Source organism: Furipterus horrens, unplaced genomic scaffold (genome assembly GCF_987537825.1).
Source record: "Furipterus horrens unplaced genomic scaffold, mFurHor1.1.pri manual_scaffold_5, whole genome shotgun sequence".
NCBI lineage: Eukaryota > Metazoa > Chordata > Mammalia > Chiroptera > Furipteridae > Furipterus > Furipterus horrens.
In genome coordinates, this window is record NW_028327175.1 from 158,555,543 (window position 1) to 158,575,291 (window position 19,749).

General features: G+C 39.3%; 1 protein-coding gene across 1 annotated transcript in view; it reads left to right on the forward strand.

The window, feature by feature from the left end:
• MYPN (myopalladin) overlaps window positions 1-19,749 on the forward strand; it is a 112,176-nt gene that overhangs the window by 22,231 nt on the left and 70,196 nt on the right. Inside the window, exons 3-6 of the mRNA XM_090278098.1 lie at window positions 5,165-5,340; window positions 9,612-9,663; window positions 13,932-14,046; window positions 15,138-15,209. Of these exons, the coding sequence (XP_090134224.1) occupies window positions 5,165-5,340; window positions 9,612-9,663; window positions 13,932-14,046; window positions 15,138-15,209 (415 nt within the window). The remainder of the gene's footprint in view (window positions 1-5,164; window positions 5,341-9,611; window positions 9,664-13,931; window positions 14,047-15,137; window positions 15,210-19,749) is intronic.

Genomic DNA, 19,749 nt, shown 5'->3' on the forward strand with positions numbered 1-19,749 from the left:
GTTATAGACAATCAAGGAGAGATCCTATCTAGACCTCAAGCCTTCTTGAAAAATGAAAACAAAACAGACTTTAGGCTATAATAATCTTAATTTAAATTCATTCATTTAACATGTACACAACAAACATTTTTTAAAGCAGCTGGGATGTGCCATATCTGGCTAAGAACAAGATAAACAAGTGGTAAACAAAACAAATGTGTTAGTCTCTGCCATGTGATCTTTATTGTCCAGTAAGGGAGAGGAATATGTATATAAAATAAATGCATAATCATAACTGATATATAGATGCTGTGATGGAAATGAACATGGTATTAGTGGCAGGAACAATAAGAGGTGGAACAGGGTACTGGAAGGGCTGGAGCAGAGCTAAAGAAAGGCTCTGAGTAATCCTTCTTTTAATGAGCATTATTACTCATGAGTCAGAATAACACAGTCAAATTACACTTAGAAGTTATTAATGTGCTAAAGCAATGAGTCATAACATTTATCCAAGCCACATTTTAAATAAAAGGTTCACCTAACAGCAGAATACTGATACGCAACCCAAAAGTTCAGTTAAATATGAAAACTGTCTCTCTGGTGTCTTCATTCTCAGGCTTGTAGCTAGTCAAGTTAGCAGGTCTGGTGATCTTTCCTTCGTGTATTCAAGGTGGGTTTTTCTTTATCATCTGGGCCTGTCCCATTTCCCCAGATCACTGACTCATTTCTGCTGAGCCATGAATCACTGCTATTCTGTAACCATCATGAGAATTTGACATTCTAAAACATGCAGCTGGGCCAGGGCATTTCTATGAAAGCATTCCCTAACATGGATAGACGTTTGAAAAGAGTATGTTTTCCTACTTACCCTCAAAAGTATTCAGGGTAGGTGGGTAAATTTTAATACCTTTTCAGAAGGCCGCCTGCCTGGTGATTTATTTCTGAATGGGTCATGGTATTAAAGTCACAGCTACGGTTACTGATTGTTCTTTGTCGTTGGCTGAAGTCATCCTGGCCATGTGAGTAAGGAAAAAAACGCTTCTGACAGAGTGTTTGGGCATTTGAAATATTCCACATACCGCCTTCAGACTGTCAAATTGCTCGTAGCTGTTTGCACTCTCATTTTGGTAAGGAAGAGAAACATTATCTAAAGAAATGAGATCGTCGGCAGCCATCCGTCTTGAGAGACGATGGTGTAGCTTCTTAAGGGTCTATCTGCACCGCCGAGAATGGCTGTGCAGTCCAACTCGGGAGTGACACGGTATCTGTCTCCTCCCGTGTTGAATCGACATCTTGTGATGGCGCTGGAGTGTCCTCTCCAGTGAAGCTGAAGCTACAGAGCCTGGGCAGGGTGATATGGAGGGTCTGCTGTTGCCCATGCAGCAGACCCCCCCTCTCTTCGCAGCTGAAGGGTCCAAGGGAAAGACGGAGTCAATACAGCTTGGCTTCAGGTGCGCCGCAGGAGTTGCCGGTGTTGACTACAACGTCAAACCGCCTTAGGGACTCCGGCTCCGGATTTTCTGTCGGGGTTTACTCCCTTAGCCTTTCCCCTGAAGAGGTATGCCGCAAGGCAGCGGAGGTTTTTTGGAGTCAGAGTTTTCCTTCTCTGATGTGCCCTGACTGGAAGATCGAACCAGCGACACTTAGCTCGCAGGCCGACGCTCAATCCACTGAGCCAAACCAGCCGGGGTTGAAGAAATGAGATAGCCTTATAATATTTACATAAAGGAATGTGTTTATTGGTTTTGAAATATTTATATTTGCTTTATCAAATTAATACAGGTACATTGCATAAAAAGTCAAATATTAAAGAACAGACCACTTTCAACTCTTTTTGCAGTGTTCTATTTATTTAGCTCTATTTCTAAATAATATGCCGGTGGTTCTCAAACTTTTCATTCTCAAGATCCCTTTATAGTCTTAAAAGTTATTGAGATTCAATATGTGGGTTGTATCTATAATTATCATATTAGAAACTAAAACTGAGAAATGTTTTACTTATTTACTTATCCATTTTTAATAACAATAAATATGCTAACATAATTTTATTAAAAATAACTATTTTTGAAAGTTTTGTGAGAAGAGTGACATTGTTTCATATTTTTTGCAAATCTAATGTCTGTTGTCATAGAAGACAGCTAGATTCTATTTGCTTCTGGATTCAGTTTGTTTTAATATGCTGTTTGGGTTGAAGTAAATATTTTAAATCCAGCCTTATATAGATATAGTTAGAAATAAGAGGAATATTTTAACAGCCTTATCAGATAATGTGGCTATTCTTATTTGATACTACATCCAAATCAACTAGCACTGGTTTCTTTAAGGTTAGTAGCAATGTGAAATCTGAAACCATACCAATGAATTTTATACTATGCTATACTAAAATCCTTTGTCTTTGGAAAATGAGTAATGCAGATATTCCAAATGTTGACACATTTTACTATATGATATTTGTAAAAATCACATTTGTTAATATCATTATTGTTTTCATTAAAAGCTATATAAGTATTGGGCAGCCCTAAGCTTACTGTGGGGAATCCAGGTTTTCCAAATCTCTTATGTTTCATTTAAAGCTTGAATTTTTTCTTTGGCAACAAATGTTATCAGTTATTTTTTCTTAAAATGACAGGCTTACTTTCTTCATTTTTGAGAAAATGACTGCTGAATAACCAAGTCAGAACAACCATAATCTGTTAGTTACTCTTCAGTGCCTAGTTTAACTAAAAAAAACAAAAAAACAAAAACAAAAAAAACCACGCAGTGCTTTTTCATATCCACTAGAAATTCCTTGTGCTGCTTCCTATTTGATCACCCAGAATGTTAGAAAGACATGTACTTAAGATTAAGATTTTTTTAAACTAATGATTTTTACTGCTTCATCAAGGATATTTTTAAGTAAAACTGGATTTTTTAAAAATTGTGAGTGTGGTGGTGAAGAATTCAATGACCACTAGTCAATTTTGATAGTACCTTACTTTGTGCTGCTAAAGCACTCCTACGCACTGTGGCTTTTGCACCATTAGTGTAAATGTCAACATGTGAAAAGGCAAATACTATCTTAGTATTACATGAAAATAGTTTTGTCTTCACAGAAAGTGAACTACTCTTCGAGAACCACTGTAATGCTTATGCCATTTTTGCTTGCTATGCTGATATTAGCGGTTTTCTATTGACTTCCTCTTCCAGAAGTTGGGAGTGTAGCACCCCTTCACTAAAGCAGCACCTCCATTGTTCCTTCCTGCATTGCCTCAATGTAATCATTGCACACTGTTGTTTAAAAAAGGTTTAAGATACAGACTCATAGATAGAAAGCGGGATGACAGCTGGGGGGGGGCGGAAGGAGGGCAGGGATTGAGCAAAAAAGAATAAAGGACTCGTGGACATGGACAACAGTGTGGTGATTGCAGAGCGAGGGAGAAGGGGAGTATGAGGACACTAAATGGTAATGGGCAAAAATACAGTAAAAAAAAAAAATGATTTAATATTTATCTTTTTTGTTACTATGTGTTATTCACTGCCAAGCCCAGGGTAAAATGAATGTTTCCTTGCTGGTACGACTTCCTGCTTTTCTGACCTGGAGTTGTTTATTATCTTGGTTTTTTTTTTTTTTTTTTTTTTTTTAATGTGCTTAGTTCTGTGGTCCCATCACAAATTTGTCTCAAGTCTCCAATACATTTGTAAAACATCTTCTAAATACTCTGTTTCAAAGTCATCAGGCCTGTTTGTTTTTCCCTAGAGAAATCCCTCTGAAAGCCTTGTTTCCAACATGGAGCAGCTGCTCATGCAGCCAGCAACCCAGCCTTCATTCTGGGGTGTCCCCTACCTGAGGAGAGGGTGCCCACCCACTGGGGGGATCTAAATGCTCATTTCCCAAGCCTGAAATAACTTACCCTTTTTTAAGCTTCATGTCTCCTCCCTTGTTGTTAGTGTGTTTCCACCTCCCCAAACTTGTGTCTCCAGATCCTGAAACCTGCTGGAGTTCTGATGCACAAATTGGCCTCTTTATCATTGACATTTTCAAGTAGGCACTTGGTGTTCAGATTTTTTAACTGCCACATTTCTTACACAGCGCTAATACCCTATACACACTATTCTGCACCTTTCTGTTAAAATGTTAACTATATATCTTGGGGTCCTTTCTATATCTGTACATAATGATCTCTCTCATTCTCTTTTTAGAGCTGCATAGTTCTGTGTGACTGTATCAGTCCCACAGTGATGGACACTTTGGTTGTTTCCAATCATTTACTATTTAAACAAGTAACCTGTACATTGTCATTTTGTATGTATACAAGTGTGTCTGTATGATGGATTCCCACAAGTGGGATTGTTGGGTCAGAGAGCAGATGCATCTGTAACTTTGGCAGTTGTTGCCATATTCCTTTTATAGGAGTCATACCATTTTACATTTGTACTAGCAGTGTATGAGAGTGGTCAAACTTATACTTTTGCCAATCTGTTACAGAGGAAATGGTATTTCCCTGTAGTTTTAGTGTCTTTTTCTCTTATTATGCACCTCCACATATTAAACTTTATTTATGTGTTTTTTTGTGTAAACTTCTGGTCAAAAACTATGTTGTGATAAAAAATTTTGACTTTAAGTTTAAAGAATTAAAATAAAATACCATAAGCTATAGAAATATATTTAGGTTATTTGCCAGAGTTGGGCCACTCCTGGGTAACTATGACCCATTCTCTTTACTTTGATGACTTAAGTAACTAACAAAATAATTTTTATTTATCTAGGTCAGATGAAATTCTGTAGTAGGGAATGAGCACACTCAACTTCACGAACCTTTAATACTACTTAGATTCCTCTCCAAATAAGCTAAACTAGTACTTATTCAATACATACTATAGAAAGCTATAAGTCTTTTTAGGAGAAACCAAGTTCCACATCAAAAACCCTGCTCTTCATAGTTGGCTGGCTGTATTTTCTCATCTATCTTCTCACAGTTGTATTATTCTTAATAGAAGTTCACTTTTTAATTTTCTGAGAACAGGGTCAATGTGATTTGAATACTTCCAGGTCTTCTCATTGTTACAGTTAAATTATACCATAGTAGTGGATTATTTAATGTACTTACTCTAAGTTTGTCACAGTTTTCTTCTTAGGGAACATCTGGAACCATCTATAGTATTAATTCTCACATTTCAGTCATATCCCATATCCCCTTCCTTGCAGGTGGTATTGTGAAGGCAAGGAGCTTGAAAATTCCCCAGACATTCATATTGTCCAGGCAGGAAATCTGCACTCACTGACCATTGCTGAAGCCTTTGAAGAGGATACAGGACGCTATTCCTGCTTTGCTTCTAACATCTATGGGACCGATTCAACTTCTGCTGAGATTTATATAGAAGGTAAAGCAAAATATTCTTGGAGCATGGCACTTACTAATAAGACATATAGTTATAATAAATAAATATTTATTGAGGGCCTCCTTTACCACACACTCTTCTAAGCAGTGGGGATAATAGCAGTGAACCAAAGAGACAAAAATTCCTAGGTTCCTGGAGAGATGGAATTTACATTGTAATGGAGACATAAAGTAAATGAGATAAATAAATAAAATATACAATATGGTAGGTATATGAAGGGGTTCATATCACCAATTCCAATGTGCAGGGGGCAAGGGGGCAGGGTGCTTCCCATATCAACAAGTAATTCTCCATGACACCAGTTGGGTATCCTACAATCTAACTCAATTCGGACACCATCTGCCATGGGAGTGTGCCTGTCTTAAGATATAGAGATGAGCCAATGTGGCCAGGGTGAAGGAAACACGGAAGAAAGGATCAGGTAGGTCAAAAGTTCATCTACCTGGAGATGGTATCAGATCTAACATGTTAAGAGCTCAGTCCTAGTAGATTGCTCCCACCTCACTTCAGATGTCAATCACAAATAATAGGTCTGTGGGTTACCCACCATTTCTGTCTGGCTTGGCTACAAATTAGAGGTTCCCATTGTTACAGAGTGAACCTGGCTACAGGTTCCATTAGTCCCATCTGGGGTCGCCAAAACTGTTACAGAGCAAAAGGGGGTTCTTTCACATGGCGCCTTGGTGTAAAACCCAACAACTAGTGTTGAGGAAAACAGGTCTTTACTAACAATGTTCCAACCTGGGGAGGACAGTGAGCACTTCAGCTCTGAGCCCTGTTCTCCCATGGGACCCAGCACTTCCTTTGCTTCCCAAAAGGCTAGAAACCAAAAACATGTCCAGAAGTTCCCCATCCCTTATCTGTCAGCTGTTTCCTTCAGGATCTGGGGTACGAACTCATCAACCTTCGTATAACAGTCCAGGGAAACATGTGCTTTGCCCTTTCAAAGCCACATGGTATTCTCCCTTTCAAAGCAGCATGGAGTTCTCTGCCCTCTTTGCAAACCGCATGGATCTCCTCTCTTCATCTCAAAGCTGCATGGAGATCTTCCTTTCCTTTCCAAGACGCATGGAGTTCTCCTTCCTGCAAACCACGTGGATCTCTTCTCCTCTTCTCAAAACCACATGGAGATCCTAGCTAAAATGTCTGCCACCTATTTTTAAATCCCTGACTGCTGTGTCCTGTGATGCAGTGAGTGTGGTAACCAGTTCTGACCATTCACAGAACCTTGTGCAGGCTCTCTATGCTCTTTCTGCACCATTCCATGGTCAAAACCCCTCCCATCTTCTTGGGTCCTTGGAAGAACCAAAGCCATTTGCATAACTGAGAAACTAAGCTACTAGCCATAGCCATGCAAAGGCATTGTATAAGCTGTTCCCTTTTCCCCATCCCCCAATCTGCAGGCTCTGGGGATTTTTGGAGACCCCCACTCTGTAACACAATGACCCCCAACTCAGGTTTGATAAATTTGCTTGAGTGTGTCACAAAACTCAGGAAAAAAAAGTAACCAGTTTGTTAAACAATTTGATAAAGTATACAGATAAACAACTAGATAAAGAGATAAAGAGGGTGAGGTCTGGAAGGGTGCTGAGCATAGGAGCTTCTGTCCCTATGGAGTTGGGGAGTGTCACCTTCACAGTGTGGATATGTTTGCCAACCTGAAAGCTCTCCAAACCTCCATACTATTGGGATTTTAAGGAGGCTTCCTCACATATGCACGATCAATTATTAACTCCATTTCCTGCCCCTATTCACTCTCTGGGGGATTGGAGATGTGGCTGAAAATCCCAAGCTTCTAATCACAGTTTAGTCTTTCTGGTGACCAGCTCCCATCCAGGAACCAGAGAGGAGCCCACCCAGTTATCTCATTAGAACAAAAGATGTACCTAGTGCTCTTATCGCTTAGGAATTTACAAGAGTTTTAGGAGCCCTGTATCAGGAATAGGGTCAAAGACAAATTAGAAAAAGAGATGCTCTAAAGTGCTCATCACTTAGGGAATTTTAAGAGTTTTAGCAGCTCTGTGCCAGGATCCAGGGGCAGCGATCAATATATTTTTTTCTCACAGCATATATATAAACACTATGGAATAAATATGAGTAGAAAGAAAGAAAAGGGGGTAGGAAGTGTGTATGGGCTGCAATTCTAGATAGAGTGATCAAGGAAGGCCTCACTAGCTAGGTGACATGTAGGTGAAGACCTGGAGGAAGGGAAGGAGTGAGCCACAAGGATATTCAAGGGAAAAGACCTCCAGGCAAAGAAATCAGCAAGTGCAGTGGCCCAGAGGTGGGAATGTGCCTGTCTTAAGATACAGAGATAAGCCAATGAGGCCAGGGTGGAAGAAACAAGGAAGGAAAGATCAGGTAGGTCAAAAGTTCAAGATGGGCTTGAGATGGGAGGAGGAAGGTGAGCAGATTATGTAGGTCCTTGTAGGTCATTTGTAAGGACTTGACTTTTACTCTGTCTGAGGGAGATAGGAAGCTATGGAGAATTCTGAGCAGAGATATGACATGATCTGACATAGCTTTTAACAGGGTCATGCTGGTTCCTGGATGAGAATATACCACAGGGATTCAAGGGTAGAAGCAGGGAGACCATTAGGGAGCCTTGGAAAGACATTTATATCAGCACCAAATTTACACGACTAATTTTAGAGAATAAATCCATTTATGTTCCCTATATATCTATGATAAGGTTTTTTTCCATTTATCTCATCTCCTGTATTTTTTTGTCTTTTCTGGGAACCATTCTTCAGCACTTTTATCAGCTATAATACCTTAAGTGTGACTTGGTTTCAGCACTTAAATATTGTATTATTGTGGTATAAATACCCATTTACAAACTAGATTGTAAGGCTAGTACTATCTCATTCTTCTGTATCTCCAATGTAGTGCCAAGTACGTAGTGGGTATCTGATAAACATTTATTGAACAGATGTGTGAAAAATGATACTACTAATGAATGATGCATGAACAGAACTATATTGTATGTTTTCATTCTCAAATTTTTGGAGTACAATAAATGCCTCCAAATTTAGATCTGTTAAATCTTTCTGGAATTCACTATATTGAGAAGTAAATCCAGGATCAAAGCTCTGCTAAGAGTGCTGAGATTGGATTGCTGATTTTTTTCAATTAGTGGCAACAGAGCTTCAAACACCCCCATTCCTAAGATGAAATGTGACTGTTAATATTAGGACTGGACGGAAGAGCATCCACCTACACCTACAATGTTTGGAATCCAATGTACACGTAATCCCTTCTTTTATTTAATCTGTGTAGGTCGAGAGCAAGAGGATTGATGGATACCATATTAATGTCTGCAAAGAGTGTTTTGTTAGTCCAAATGTTATCTAGCAAAAGGGGGTTCTTTCACATGGTGCCTTAGTGTAAAACCCAACAATTAGTGTTGAGGAAAACAGGTCTTTATTTACAATATTCCAACCTGGGGTGAGCTGTGAGCATTCTTGCTCAGAGCCCTGTTCTCCCACAGGACCCAGCACTTCCCTTGCTCCCCAAAAGACTATAAACCAAAACCAAGCCCAATAGCTCCCCATCCCTTATCTGTCAGCTCTCTCCTTCAAGATCTGGGGTACAATGTCATCAGCCTCCGTATAACAGTCCAGCAAAACATGTGCCATGTTGCACTGGATCACATATGGTTCTCGCCTCTTTCCTTTCAAAGCTGCATGGTTCTCCCTGCAAATGGCTGCCGCCTTATTTTTAAATCCCTGACTGTGGCCTATGACACAGTGGGTGTGGTAACTGGTTCTTACCATTTGCAGAACCTTGCGAAGGCTGTATATGCTCTTTCCTCACCATTCTATGGTCAAACCCCTCCTATCTCCTTGAGGTCTTGGAAGAACCAAAGCCATTTGCATAATTAAGACACTAGCTACCAGCCGTAGATATGCAAAGACTTCTTGAAATCTGTCCCCTTCCCCCATCCCTCAACCACAGGCTTTTGGGATTTTGGGGGTCCTGCTCTGTAACACAAAGGCATCAGAAGGTATTTTATATACAAGAACACTTGGAATTTGGACCAGTTAATTTGAATTCTATGTCTAATTAACCATGTGACCTTGAGCAAGTCCTTTAACTACTTCGGGTCTATTTCCTTATATGTAAAAGTGAGTGTTAATGTAGGGAATCACTGAGTTCATTTCTAGGTCTGAAATTCTATAGGTCTTTAAATGCCTTGGAACCAGTTTTAAAAATTATCATAAAAACTTCATGTCTTCTTTTTATATTTCTAGGGGCTTCTTCTTCTGATTCAGAAGGGGACCTTAACAAGGAAGAAATGAATCGGTAATTCTAATTCTGCTTAAGTCTTGTCTAGCAGATTAATTTTAATATTTCCAATATTTAAAAAATGAGGTATCCCCAATCAAATATTACCATACCTATATCCACAAAGTGAAAAAAACAACAGTGGTTCAAAAAAAAACTCATGTTTTCTGACTAAATAATAGTACTAACAAAAACATAAAGTCTGGTAATCCTAAATTATATATGTGAGTGATCTAGGCAAGCCATAACCTTTTTTCTAAACAATTGTACTGAATGGTTATATCCATCTATTCATTACTTTCCACAACTTTTCACTAAGTACCTACTCTACACAAGACACTTCACTAGATGCAATGGGTACTAAGAAAAATCAGATACTTCCTGCCTTCCTGATGACAGTCTCATAGAATGAAATATATAGCAAATATAGGAAGAAATGTATACCAAGCACATAGACAATAAGAGTAATAAAGTGTAATAGATCATTGTGTGCCCGATGCAAAAGACTTGGCAAAAAAGGTCTATTGGTTGAGGAGGGAAAGAAATCAGGAAGAGTGACGCAGTGTTGGTGACCTTCAGCTGAGGCTTAAAAGAACAGTAAGTGTGTTACAGAGCCCCTGGGCTGCTCCAATTGAAAACAAACCCATGGGCTCTTTAGTTAGGGGCCCGATTGCCCGCCGCCAAAATTATAACTCTCAATACCAGAGTTTAGTGAAAAGAAAAAGAATTGTTTATTTAACAGTTATATAGATTTAGTTATTTGTGGATTTCTGTTGTTAAGTCTTATGCTCTTTAAAACACCCACAAACACATGTCCTTGCCTCCCCCCCTACCGAACCAGGCTAGTTTTAGAAAAGTTAGAGAAACCGTTTTCCTACTTTCCAAACACAGTTCAGCTTTACCGGCAGCTGCCAATCACTCAATTCTGATTGGGGAGGTCCTTTCTGTGCTGTGGTGTCCTCCAGCTCTCAATGCAGAACCGCCTGGATTCTCAGCCTCCTTGCAAACTGCATGGATCTCCTCTCCTCAAAACCTCATGGCGAGAGCCTCTTAAAGCAGACTGGAGACCCCTTCTCCAAGCCACATGGAGAAGGCCCCTTCACCAAGCCATGTGGAGGGAGCACACAAGAGAGCGAGAGAGCAAGAGCCCAAGAGCAAGCGCGAGAGTGAGAGAGAGAGCTAAAATGTCCGCAGCTGCTTATATATCCCTGACTGCGTCCTCTGCTGCAGTGGGCATTGCAAACAGTTCTGACCATTCACAGAACTTTAAGTAGGCTCTGTGTGCTTTCTCCATACCGTCCCCTGTTTCAAGACCCCTCCCATATACCTGAGGCTTTGGATGCATTATAGCCATTTTGCATTAAAAAGACACTAGCCACCAGCCTCAGGCATGTGGAGGCATTCTGAAAGCTCCTTCCTTCTCCCCATCCCCCAGCAACAAACTCTGGGGATTTTTGGACTCCCCTGTTTCTGTAACAAGTGGACACCCCCAGACAAGTGAGGAAAGGGCATTCTGGCCAGCTGTGGAGAGAAGGCATGGAAACTGGAAACAGACAATAGCCATTCCTTGAGACTATCTGAAACAAGCAGTAATATCTGGAAGACTGGTTAAAGAGTTGTTAATTGTGTTTGCATATTCTGTCCTCCCCTACAGGGAGTAATTAAATTACTCCTTAAGGGCAGAAAACATGTCTTATTCTTCAAAATTCTTTATGTATGCCTACCCTGAAATGATCATTTGTTTTTAGCTTTTCTGCAGATATGAAAATTCATAGCCAGAGTTAATGATTTCTCCCTTCAACTCACCTCCTTATTCTCATGGCTTCAGTTCAATTTCTCCTTTTTTCCTGCCTTTGTATTGCCAGTCACCTCCTTATAGGTGCCCTAGCCTTCTTCTCTTTTATAGTTTCCAAATACAACCAATTATTCTCTAAAAGATAATTCTGATCTTATCATTTTCCTGGCTTAAAAAATTATCTATTGGAAAATAAAACACAAAATAAACAACACCATTTTTTAAAAAAATCTTAAGCCCTGGGTGGTGTGGCTCAGTGGATTGAGTGCCAGCCTGTGAATCAAAGGGTCGCTGATTCAATTCCCAGTCAGGACACAAGCCTGGGTTGCAGACCAGGTCCCCAGTTGGGGGGCGTAGGAGAGGCAACTGATTGCTGTATTATCTTGCACATCGATGTTTCTCTCCCTCTTTCCTTCCCTTCCCTCCTCACTAAAAATAAATAAATAAAATATTTTTTAAAATAAAATAAAATAAATCTTAACATAGCATACAAAACCTTTTTTGTAGAGTATCAGTCAGGCTTTCTTGCCCACCCCCGCCCCCCGCCCAAGCTCTCTACACTGCTGCGGTCTCACTCAAACTGGTTAACCACACCCCTCCACCCCTTCTGCAAGTCGTGCACTTTGCTAGGAATGCCCTGTCTCCTCCTCTGCCCAGTCAAGTTCTATAATAAACTACTCCTCCATTGTACATTTATACCTCCTTCCTCAAGGCTCTCATAACAGTTACAAGCCTAATGGGTATGAGTTTTGATATACATGCTTAAATAAGCAAGAGATATCTCATTTGTTTATTTTCTTTACATCTACTTGTAGTGGGTAGGCTTTAGCTTCACTTATGTGTAATAAAGACTCAAAATAATGACTTAAATAAAACAGATATGTCTCATTTGCATAGAAAATATGGATTTAGCTGGTAAAACTACATCAGAGTCCACTGAGTTTCAGTCTGCTTCTAGCTTTCTACTTCACATGTCATTCTAAGGTGTGGTCTCATCTTCTTAGTCTAAAATTGGAAGAAATAAGGTCATGCCCACCTCCCTTTTAAGGTCATTTCTCTTAAATCACATACATCACTATCTCTCATATGCCAATGACCAGAAAGTAGTCATGTAGCCACACTTATCTTCAGTGAAAGTTGGGAAATGAAGTCTTTATTTAGAGTAGCCATGTAAAGAAATCAGGGTTTCTGTTATTGTAGAAAAAGAAAATAGATGCTTTGGGAACATTGATAGCCTCTGTATCACCACATAATTCTGCTTCTGAGATCCTAACTTACCTGGCTAGGAAAATACTTAATAGGTCATTATTGGATGCCCCCTTCTTCCTCCATGATTGTGGAAAGATCCTTGGGATATAGATATGGATACAGATTGTGTTTGATGTTAAACATTGCTCTATACATTTTACATGAATTACCTTATTTAACCCTCAGAAAGATCCTATGAGGTAAACAATTATTTTCCCATTTGAGAAATGAGGAAGCTGAGGCAGACAGAGATAACATCTAAACAAAAGAGGCCCTATCTGGTGTGGTTCAGTGCATTGGGCACTATCTCACAAATTGCAAGGCCACGGGTTTGATTCCTAGTCAGGGCACATTCCTGGGTTGCTGACTAGGTCCCCAGTTGGGGGCATGTGAGAGGCAACCAATCACAACCAATCGATGTTTCTCTCGCACTTCGATGTCTCTCTCCTTCTCTTTCTCCCTCCCTTCCCCTCTCTCTAAAAATAAATAAAATCTTTAAAAAATAAAATAGGAGCCTATTCTGTGATCAGTCATCTACCCCCACAAGTTACTGTGGAGACATGTTCCAGACCTCAAGTTCCCTTCAAGTGCAGTCCTTTGTTGCTTCCTGATATGCTTGGGTACTGATAACTTTAGCAAGAGTGGCATCCTTTAATCAGAGAAGTTACAATCCCCTCTGGATTCAGGTTCTCCCTCTTGTCAGGTTCTTTGGCAAGATTCACAAAACTAAAATAATCTCTCCTCTGTAACCTCTTCAAGAATATTTCTTGGCTCTCTTGCCCTTCAAATAATCTCTTTAACTTGAAGAACTCATTGTCTCAGTCTATTTCTGCTTTCTGCCATGCCAAAATCCCAGAAGCAAAGATTTACAAGGCCTGGCCTTGTACTAGAAATAGGAGGGGGAGGAAAAATACAGAGGGCAACAACAAAACAAATCTCAAAAATTATCTTCTGCACATGCTCTGTCATAGCAATTGTCTGGATTCACAGTTGTAAATATCCTCAAGTCTCCAGTTTGGCTGAGAGCAACCCACTCAAGGATAGGAATGGAATTTGTCTTCTTCCTGTTTACATTTAACAAAGTGTGTAGCAAAGAAGCTCTCAGTAATCCTTCGTGGAATATTGTGAACCAAAGATTTGTATTACATTTAACTATAAGCAGGGATAACATTACTAACTTTGCTGAGAGAATTTTCACAAGTAATGATAGGTCTCTTTTATATATATTTTAATCACTTCTCAGAATCCAGAAGCCAAATGAGGTGTCACCCCCTCTCACTACTTCTGCAGCCATTCCTTCAGCAGTACCCCAAGCCCAGCATGTGGTGGCCCGGCCAAGTGTGTCAACCATCCAGCAGGTACAAGAAGCTAAGTGAAACACAAGTTCCAGGGACTGTGACAGATGGGCACTGTGGCCATGACCATCTTGTATGGCACGATCATGTTCTCTGTTGTACCTTCATAATGATCTTGGGTAACACAATTCTATGATCGTGATAATCTGTACTTCTGATGTAGGGTATCAGTGGTTCCTATGGCTTTGGGCAAATAAGCAAATTTCATAGGAAAAAAACTATTTACAAATTACTCTGTAATATTCCAGCTTTATTGGCATGAGGGAATTGATACAGTTCTCACAATGGCCCAAGACAACTCTATATCATGAAATTCAGTTTCATGGAGCTGTAAAGAATTCTACTTTCTAAGATGGAAACACTGAAATTATTTTTTAAAATACATTAAAGGTTCTCATCCTTCAAGTTGATGTTGCTGCTGCTGCTGATTATAATACTAATACATGCTTAGTGTGAAAGCATTAGAAAAATAGAGAAGTGTATTAAGTAAAAACTTAAGTCAAGGTTCTACTCCCATGCCCCCCATTCCTCAGAGGTACCTTCTTTTAATAGTTTCTAACAGATATTTCATACATTTTCTAGGCATATATATATATGTGTGTGTGTGTGTGTGTGTGTGTGTGTGTGTTATGCATCTAGTTTTTAAAATATAAAATCATACTAATGCAAACATATTTGTAATGTGTTATTGATATATTTATTGACTTAAAACCATTTTTAAAAAACTTAACCAGTGACTTATCTAAGCTATTTAGTAATGCAGAGGGGTCACATTTTAGTTCTAATCCAGTAATTTCCAAATTGTGATCTGTGGAGGTTCGGGAGTTCTGTGGTAACTCTTCAGGAATTTAGGGTTAACTACACAGCTCTGTATGTGAGGTGGTGGGCACACTTTTACAGCAACTATAATCTAGGGAAAAACAATCAATTCAATAGAAAATTTGAAGTCTGTGATTCATAGACTTAGAAAATGTCAGTCTTTTGGTTTTAGATTAATTTCACACACCAAATTCTGTACATGTGTTACATTTATCTATTTTTTCTATCTGATGATGATAGTGACAATAAATCTATTATTCATTCTGTTCTAACAGTGTCAGAGCCCTACCAACTATTTGCAAGGACTGGATGGAAAACCTATCATTGCAGCTCCTGTGTTTACAAAGGTAATCAAAATATTACTTCTTTCTGTCATGGCTTTAAATATACTACAATGCCCGAAGTTGTAGGATCCAATATTTCCTGATTTTATCTCAGGATTTTGGTCTGTTAGAAGTACAATATAGGATTTGGGACTTTTAGTAGTTGTTACCATGTTATTCAAATCTCAGATTTCTAATAACAATTTGTGTAATGAAAGAAATGTCTTCCCCACTCACCACATTGATCTCCATGGCCATCCTATTGCTGTTAAACACTGTGGCCACAGCTAGGGGTCAGCTGATAAGTTTCTAACCACTTAATACTCCAAAGGTTTCTCTGGATGGACTTTCAAAAAGAATTTTGAGTTGTACCAAAAGAATGTCTTTGGTGCACCAGGAGATGGAGTTAAATGTTCTTAGGAGGCTTAAGATAAAGACTCACTCTAGCACAAAGAGTCCTATTTGTCTATTTCCTGGTATCAGCTATTATGGTGGCATTAATTCTGGGATTCACAGTCTTTGTATTAGAACTGTAAGTTTTACTCAAGGACATTCATTTACAAAGGGAAAAACAAAAACAGAACAAAAAAAGGAGGGCCAGAGAGATTAAGCAATTTATCCAACATCACAAAACTAGTTAGCAGTAGAATCAGGACTAGAAACAAGCTCTCCCAATTCTCACTCGATATTCTTTTGCTTGCAAAATATTGACTTTGTTTATGTATTATACAAGGCAATAAATTAAAAGGTAAAAAAAAAAAAATTGAGTTACATTAAATTTTTTTAGGGAAGTTCTACCCTATCAGCTCATCCAAGATTCTTTTCCAAAATCAACCAGTCTTGAGTGAGACATGTTTATCCGTATGCACATTAGTTAGATCAACATTCTTTGTGAAACAAGATGCCTCTTGATTTTTCAGATTCATTTTTCGTAACCTGTTTTTACAATTTTGACATTGCTTTTTTCAAAGACTTGAAGTAGGAAAGCAACATGTTATACTTGGCAAATGCAAGACTTTGATGAAGAGTTACACATGAATATGTGCATGTGTAGGTGTGTGTGATATAGTTAATAGAGCTATCGCAATTGTCTCTTATCCCACTGCTACATCACTTAGCTTTAAAACAGCTTAAGTGCCCCAGAAATCAGGACACTTTAATTTGTCATGCCCATTTGTCACATCCTAGAGACAGTGCTGACTCTTCAAAGGCAACTAAATCCCAGAATAATATATACCTAGTCCTAACTGAAGTCCCCTCCTCTTTTCTCTTCCTCACTTCCATCTGCCCAGCCAGACACCAGAGAGGTGTTCATGTCTCCTTCCACCCACTTCTAAATCTTCCTAGGTGCTGTCTTCCCTGCATCTGTAATCACCTGGTGCTAACCTTGGTACAACATTCAGCACAGTAATAAAATTGTTTACTTTTATGTCTCTCCCAAGCACCTTGAAAGCTATCTCTAATACCTACCTTACGTAATAATAGGTCCAAAGTCACTTTTATTATTATAAAAAATACAGTAAGATGTTAACACTTATTCTTTACATTTTATTTTCATGGATCAGTTAGAACAACAGGTTTAGCTGCCTTTGTGTGGTGACCCTGATTACCTCCTTCTAATTAGATGCTCTGATTGGCAGATACATATATGCATTTGATGAATAAAAATGGAGAAATGAATAATCATTAGTCTTTAAGGTTTGTTAGATAAATCTCCAAAAACATTCAATCTGTTGTGGGTAAATGGTCCTTAATTCAAAGACCCAAACTCTGATCAGGCTTTCTGAGCCTCAGATGTATGCTTTTGTCTCCATAAATGGGACCAGGATGGTTCAAACAGGGAGACAACGAAAGGCTGAGACTCAGATCCAGAGAGACTTACCAGCAACAGTGTGCTTGCATTAGTTTCCATCAGTGCAGGCAGGATTGATGTCATAGTCATTGCCAGTGTCCTTAGAAAATTTCTGAGTCAGAGCCACTGACGGTGGTAATCACGCGGCATGAGCCATGCTAACTGATCATTTGCATATGTTTATTAGGGTTATTTCTGCTCTATTTACTCCATTAGGAACTTCCGGCATCTCAACCCTCATGACGCACTTTCTATAGTGCCCAACAAAGCATTTTGCCAATACAGTAATAGCAAGAAGCCAAATTTTTAAAAGCATTAATTAAAGAGCAGAGTTTTATTTAACCCCCTGTGCCTTATTTGGTGATAGAGAAGTACTGGTATTGTCTTTAAAGAAAAAAAAAAAAGGTTAAAATAAAATAAGAGGGCTGCCGAACAAATCAGTGGTAGAATCTGAGAGAAGATTGAGGTTCTGTATGTTAGTTCACTGCTCTAATCATGTGTTTTAAAATATTTTATGGAAATAGACTATCCTTCATCCTCTATACAGTATCAAAGACACTTTCACTCTATTTATGGGGGAAAAACAGTGTTCGCACTTCTTGAGTGTGAAGGGAGGTAGGTGGTCAAATTAGAATCTTACACCTATCACTGCTCCCACTCGGGCAGCAGCTGCTCTGGCAGACTTTCAAGGCTTCAGCAGCCCTGGCTCCAGCTGCTTCAGCAGTAATTCGAAGAGTGCAAGGGGGCAGGGGAAGTGAGAATTTAAAGAAGTGTACTTTCATTATATAACATCAGAGGCAGGAAACCCTGAAATAACTGGACCAGTAACTGGATCCAGATTTCTAAAGATTACATGGGCCCCTCTCCCCAACCTGACAATTCCAGAGGCTTTTCTGACTCAGCTGTTGCACAGGGTACCTGTGAAAATCAAGAGGCAAAACAGTCTTCAATCAAACAGTTCTTTATCAGTAAAAAGTGCTCTGACCCCACTCCAGCCTAAAGTCCTAAAAACATTCATTTGCAGCATCTTTTAAGTTGCAGAAAATATCAACCAGATTAAAGAGGGAATAAAATGACAATATGAACCTTGTAGCTGACATCTTTTAATCAATAAGGAAGATGCCCTTCCTCAAGATGTTCCTGCATTGTATTTGTGGGTGGGATCCACTAAGTAGGAACTGTGTCCTTTCAACTCACATTTACAGCACTTGGCACAGTGCTTGGCACAGAGCAGGCACACAGTCATATTTGTTCAGTGGTGAATAACTTTCATTTCAGCTAAGAAGGTATTATTGCTTTTATCGCTTTGTGGGGTCTAAGTGTCTTTAGAGGATATAGAGGGAAAAAATCCACTATCAAATGGCCACGGGAGACATGCTCCTCAAGGCTCTGTGTATTCAAGTCATCCCACAAAGAATGTCTTCCCAGATGATCAGCATGGTGATGATACACAAGACAGATTTGCACTTTGGATACTGTTTACCTCAAGAAGTTGTACGCGTTGGGTTATAGCGACTTCAGTCCAACCCATAATTCTTAGTTAAGAATAACTTAATCTTTGCTAGTTGGGGAATGTTTCATATGCCTTATTGTCTTCATAAAATTTAGATGATTATGATCAAGTCTGTACACAGTGTACACATTGTGCCATTAGTAACAGCCTAAGACCCACTACTGTGTTGAACATGGCACCATCTACACTGTGTTCAAATGGTGCAACTCTTTTGGATGCTGATGTGCAGCAATGTGTGCCAGTTCCTTCCCATGAGACTTTTGTAGAAGAGCAGTTTTCAGCAATAACACCTATCATTGTCCTTCAAGCTATGACTTTCAACAACTTTTTTCTAAAGAGCTTGTAAGATGATCCCTTGGCACTTTCTTTACTGAGTATTGATGATGTGTCACACTGGAATGAGCTTCTCTCTTACATCACAGATATTTAGTGGGTGTATTCCATACACTGCAGTGACTCAGGTATCTTGGCTGGACTCTCACATAGAACACAGGTCTTGGCCATCTATGTCAAGTGAATAACAACAATAACATTGGTCTCAATCGTGAGCAACATATTCTCTTAAGGAGGTTCTTTTTTAAGCAGGACTTTGCTGTAACCTCTTCAGATTGAGAATTGGCTTATATATCTGAACTGAACTGCAAGCCATGTCAAACCATATCAGTTGTCCTCATTCTGCTTACATCTATTTTAAAAATGGGCCATATTTTATTTATTTAATCCCTTCAGCCATCACCACCTTTTGTTGTTGTTATTGTTTCTTTGTTTGTTTTTCTAATTTGTTTGCCTTAAGAAAGGAGGAGCCCTGACTGGTGTGGTTCAGTGGCTTGGGTGTTGTCCCACAAACCTAAAGGTCATGGGTTCGATTCCCAATCATGGCACATGCTTGGGTTGCTGGCCAGGTCCCTGGTTGGGGGCCTGTGAGAGGCTGATCGATGTTTCTCTCACACATTGATGTTTCTCTCTCCCTTCTTTTCCCCTCTCTAAAAATAAATTAAAAAAAAAAATTTTAATGAAAGAATGAAACTCCATTACATATGAATCCCAGGGAGATGTCTGACTGCCATTAAAGTATTCAATAGGCCCCAAAGTTTCTACTTGCTCAGATGTCAGGATGGGGCCACATTTACCAGCTTACCAAGAGCACTCAAGACTCATTGATGTTCCCTGCTTACTGAAAGCATTTCATTCTTGCCACT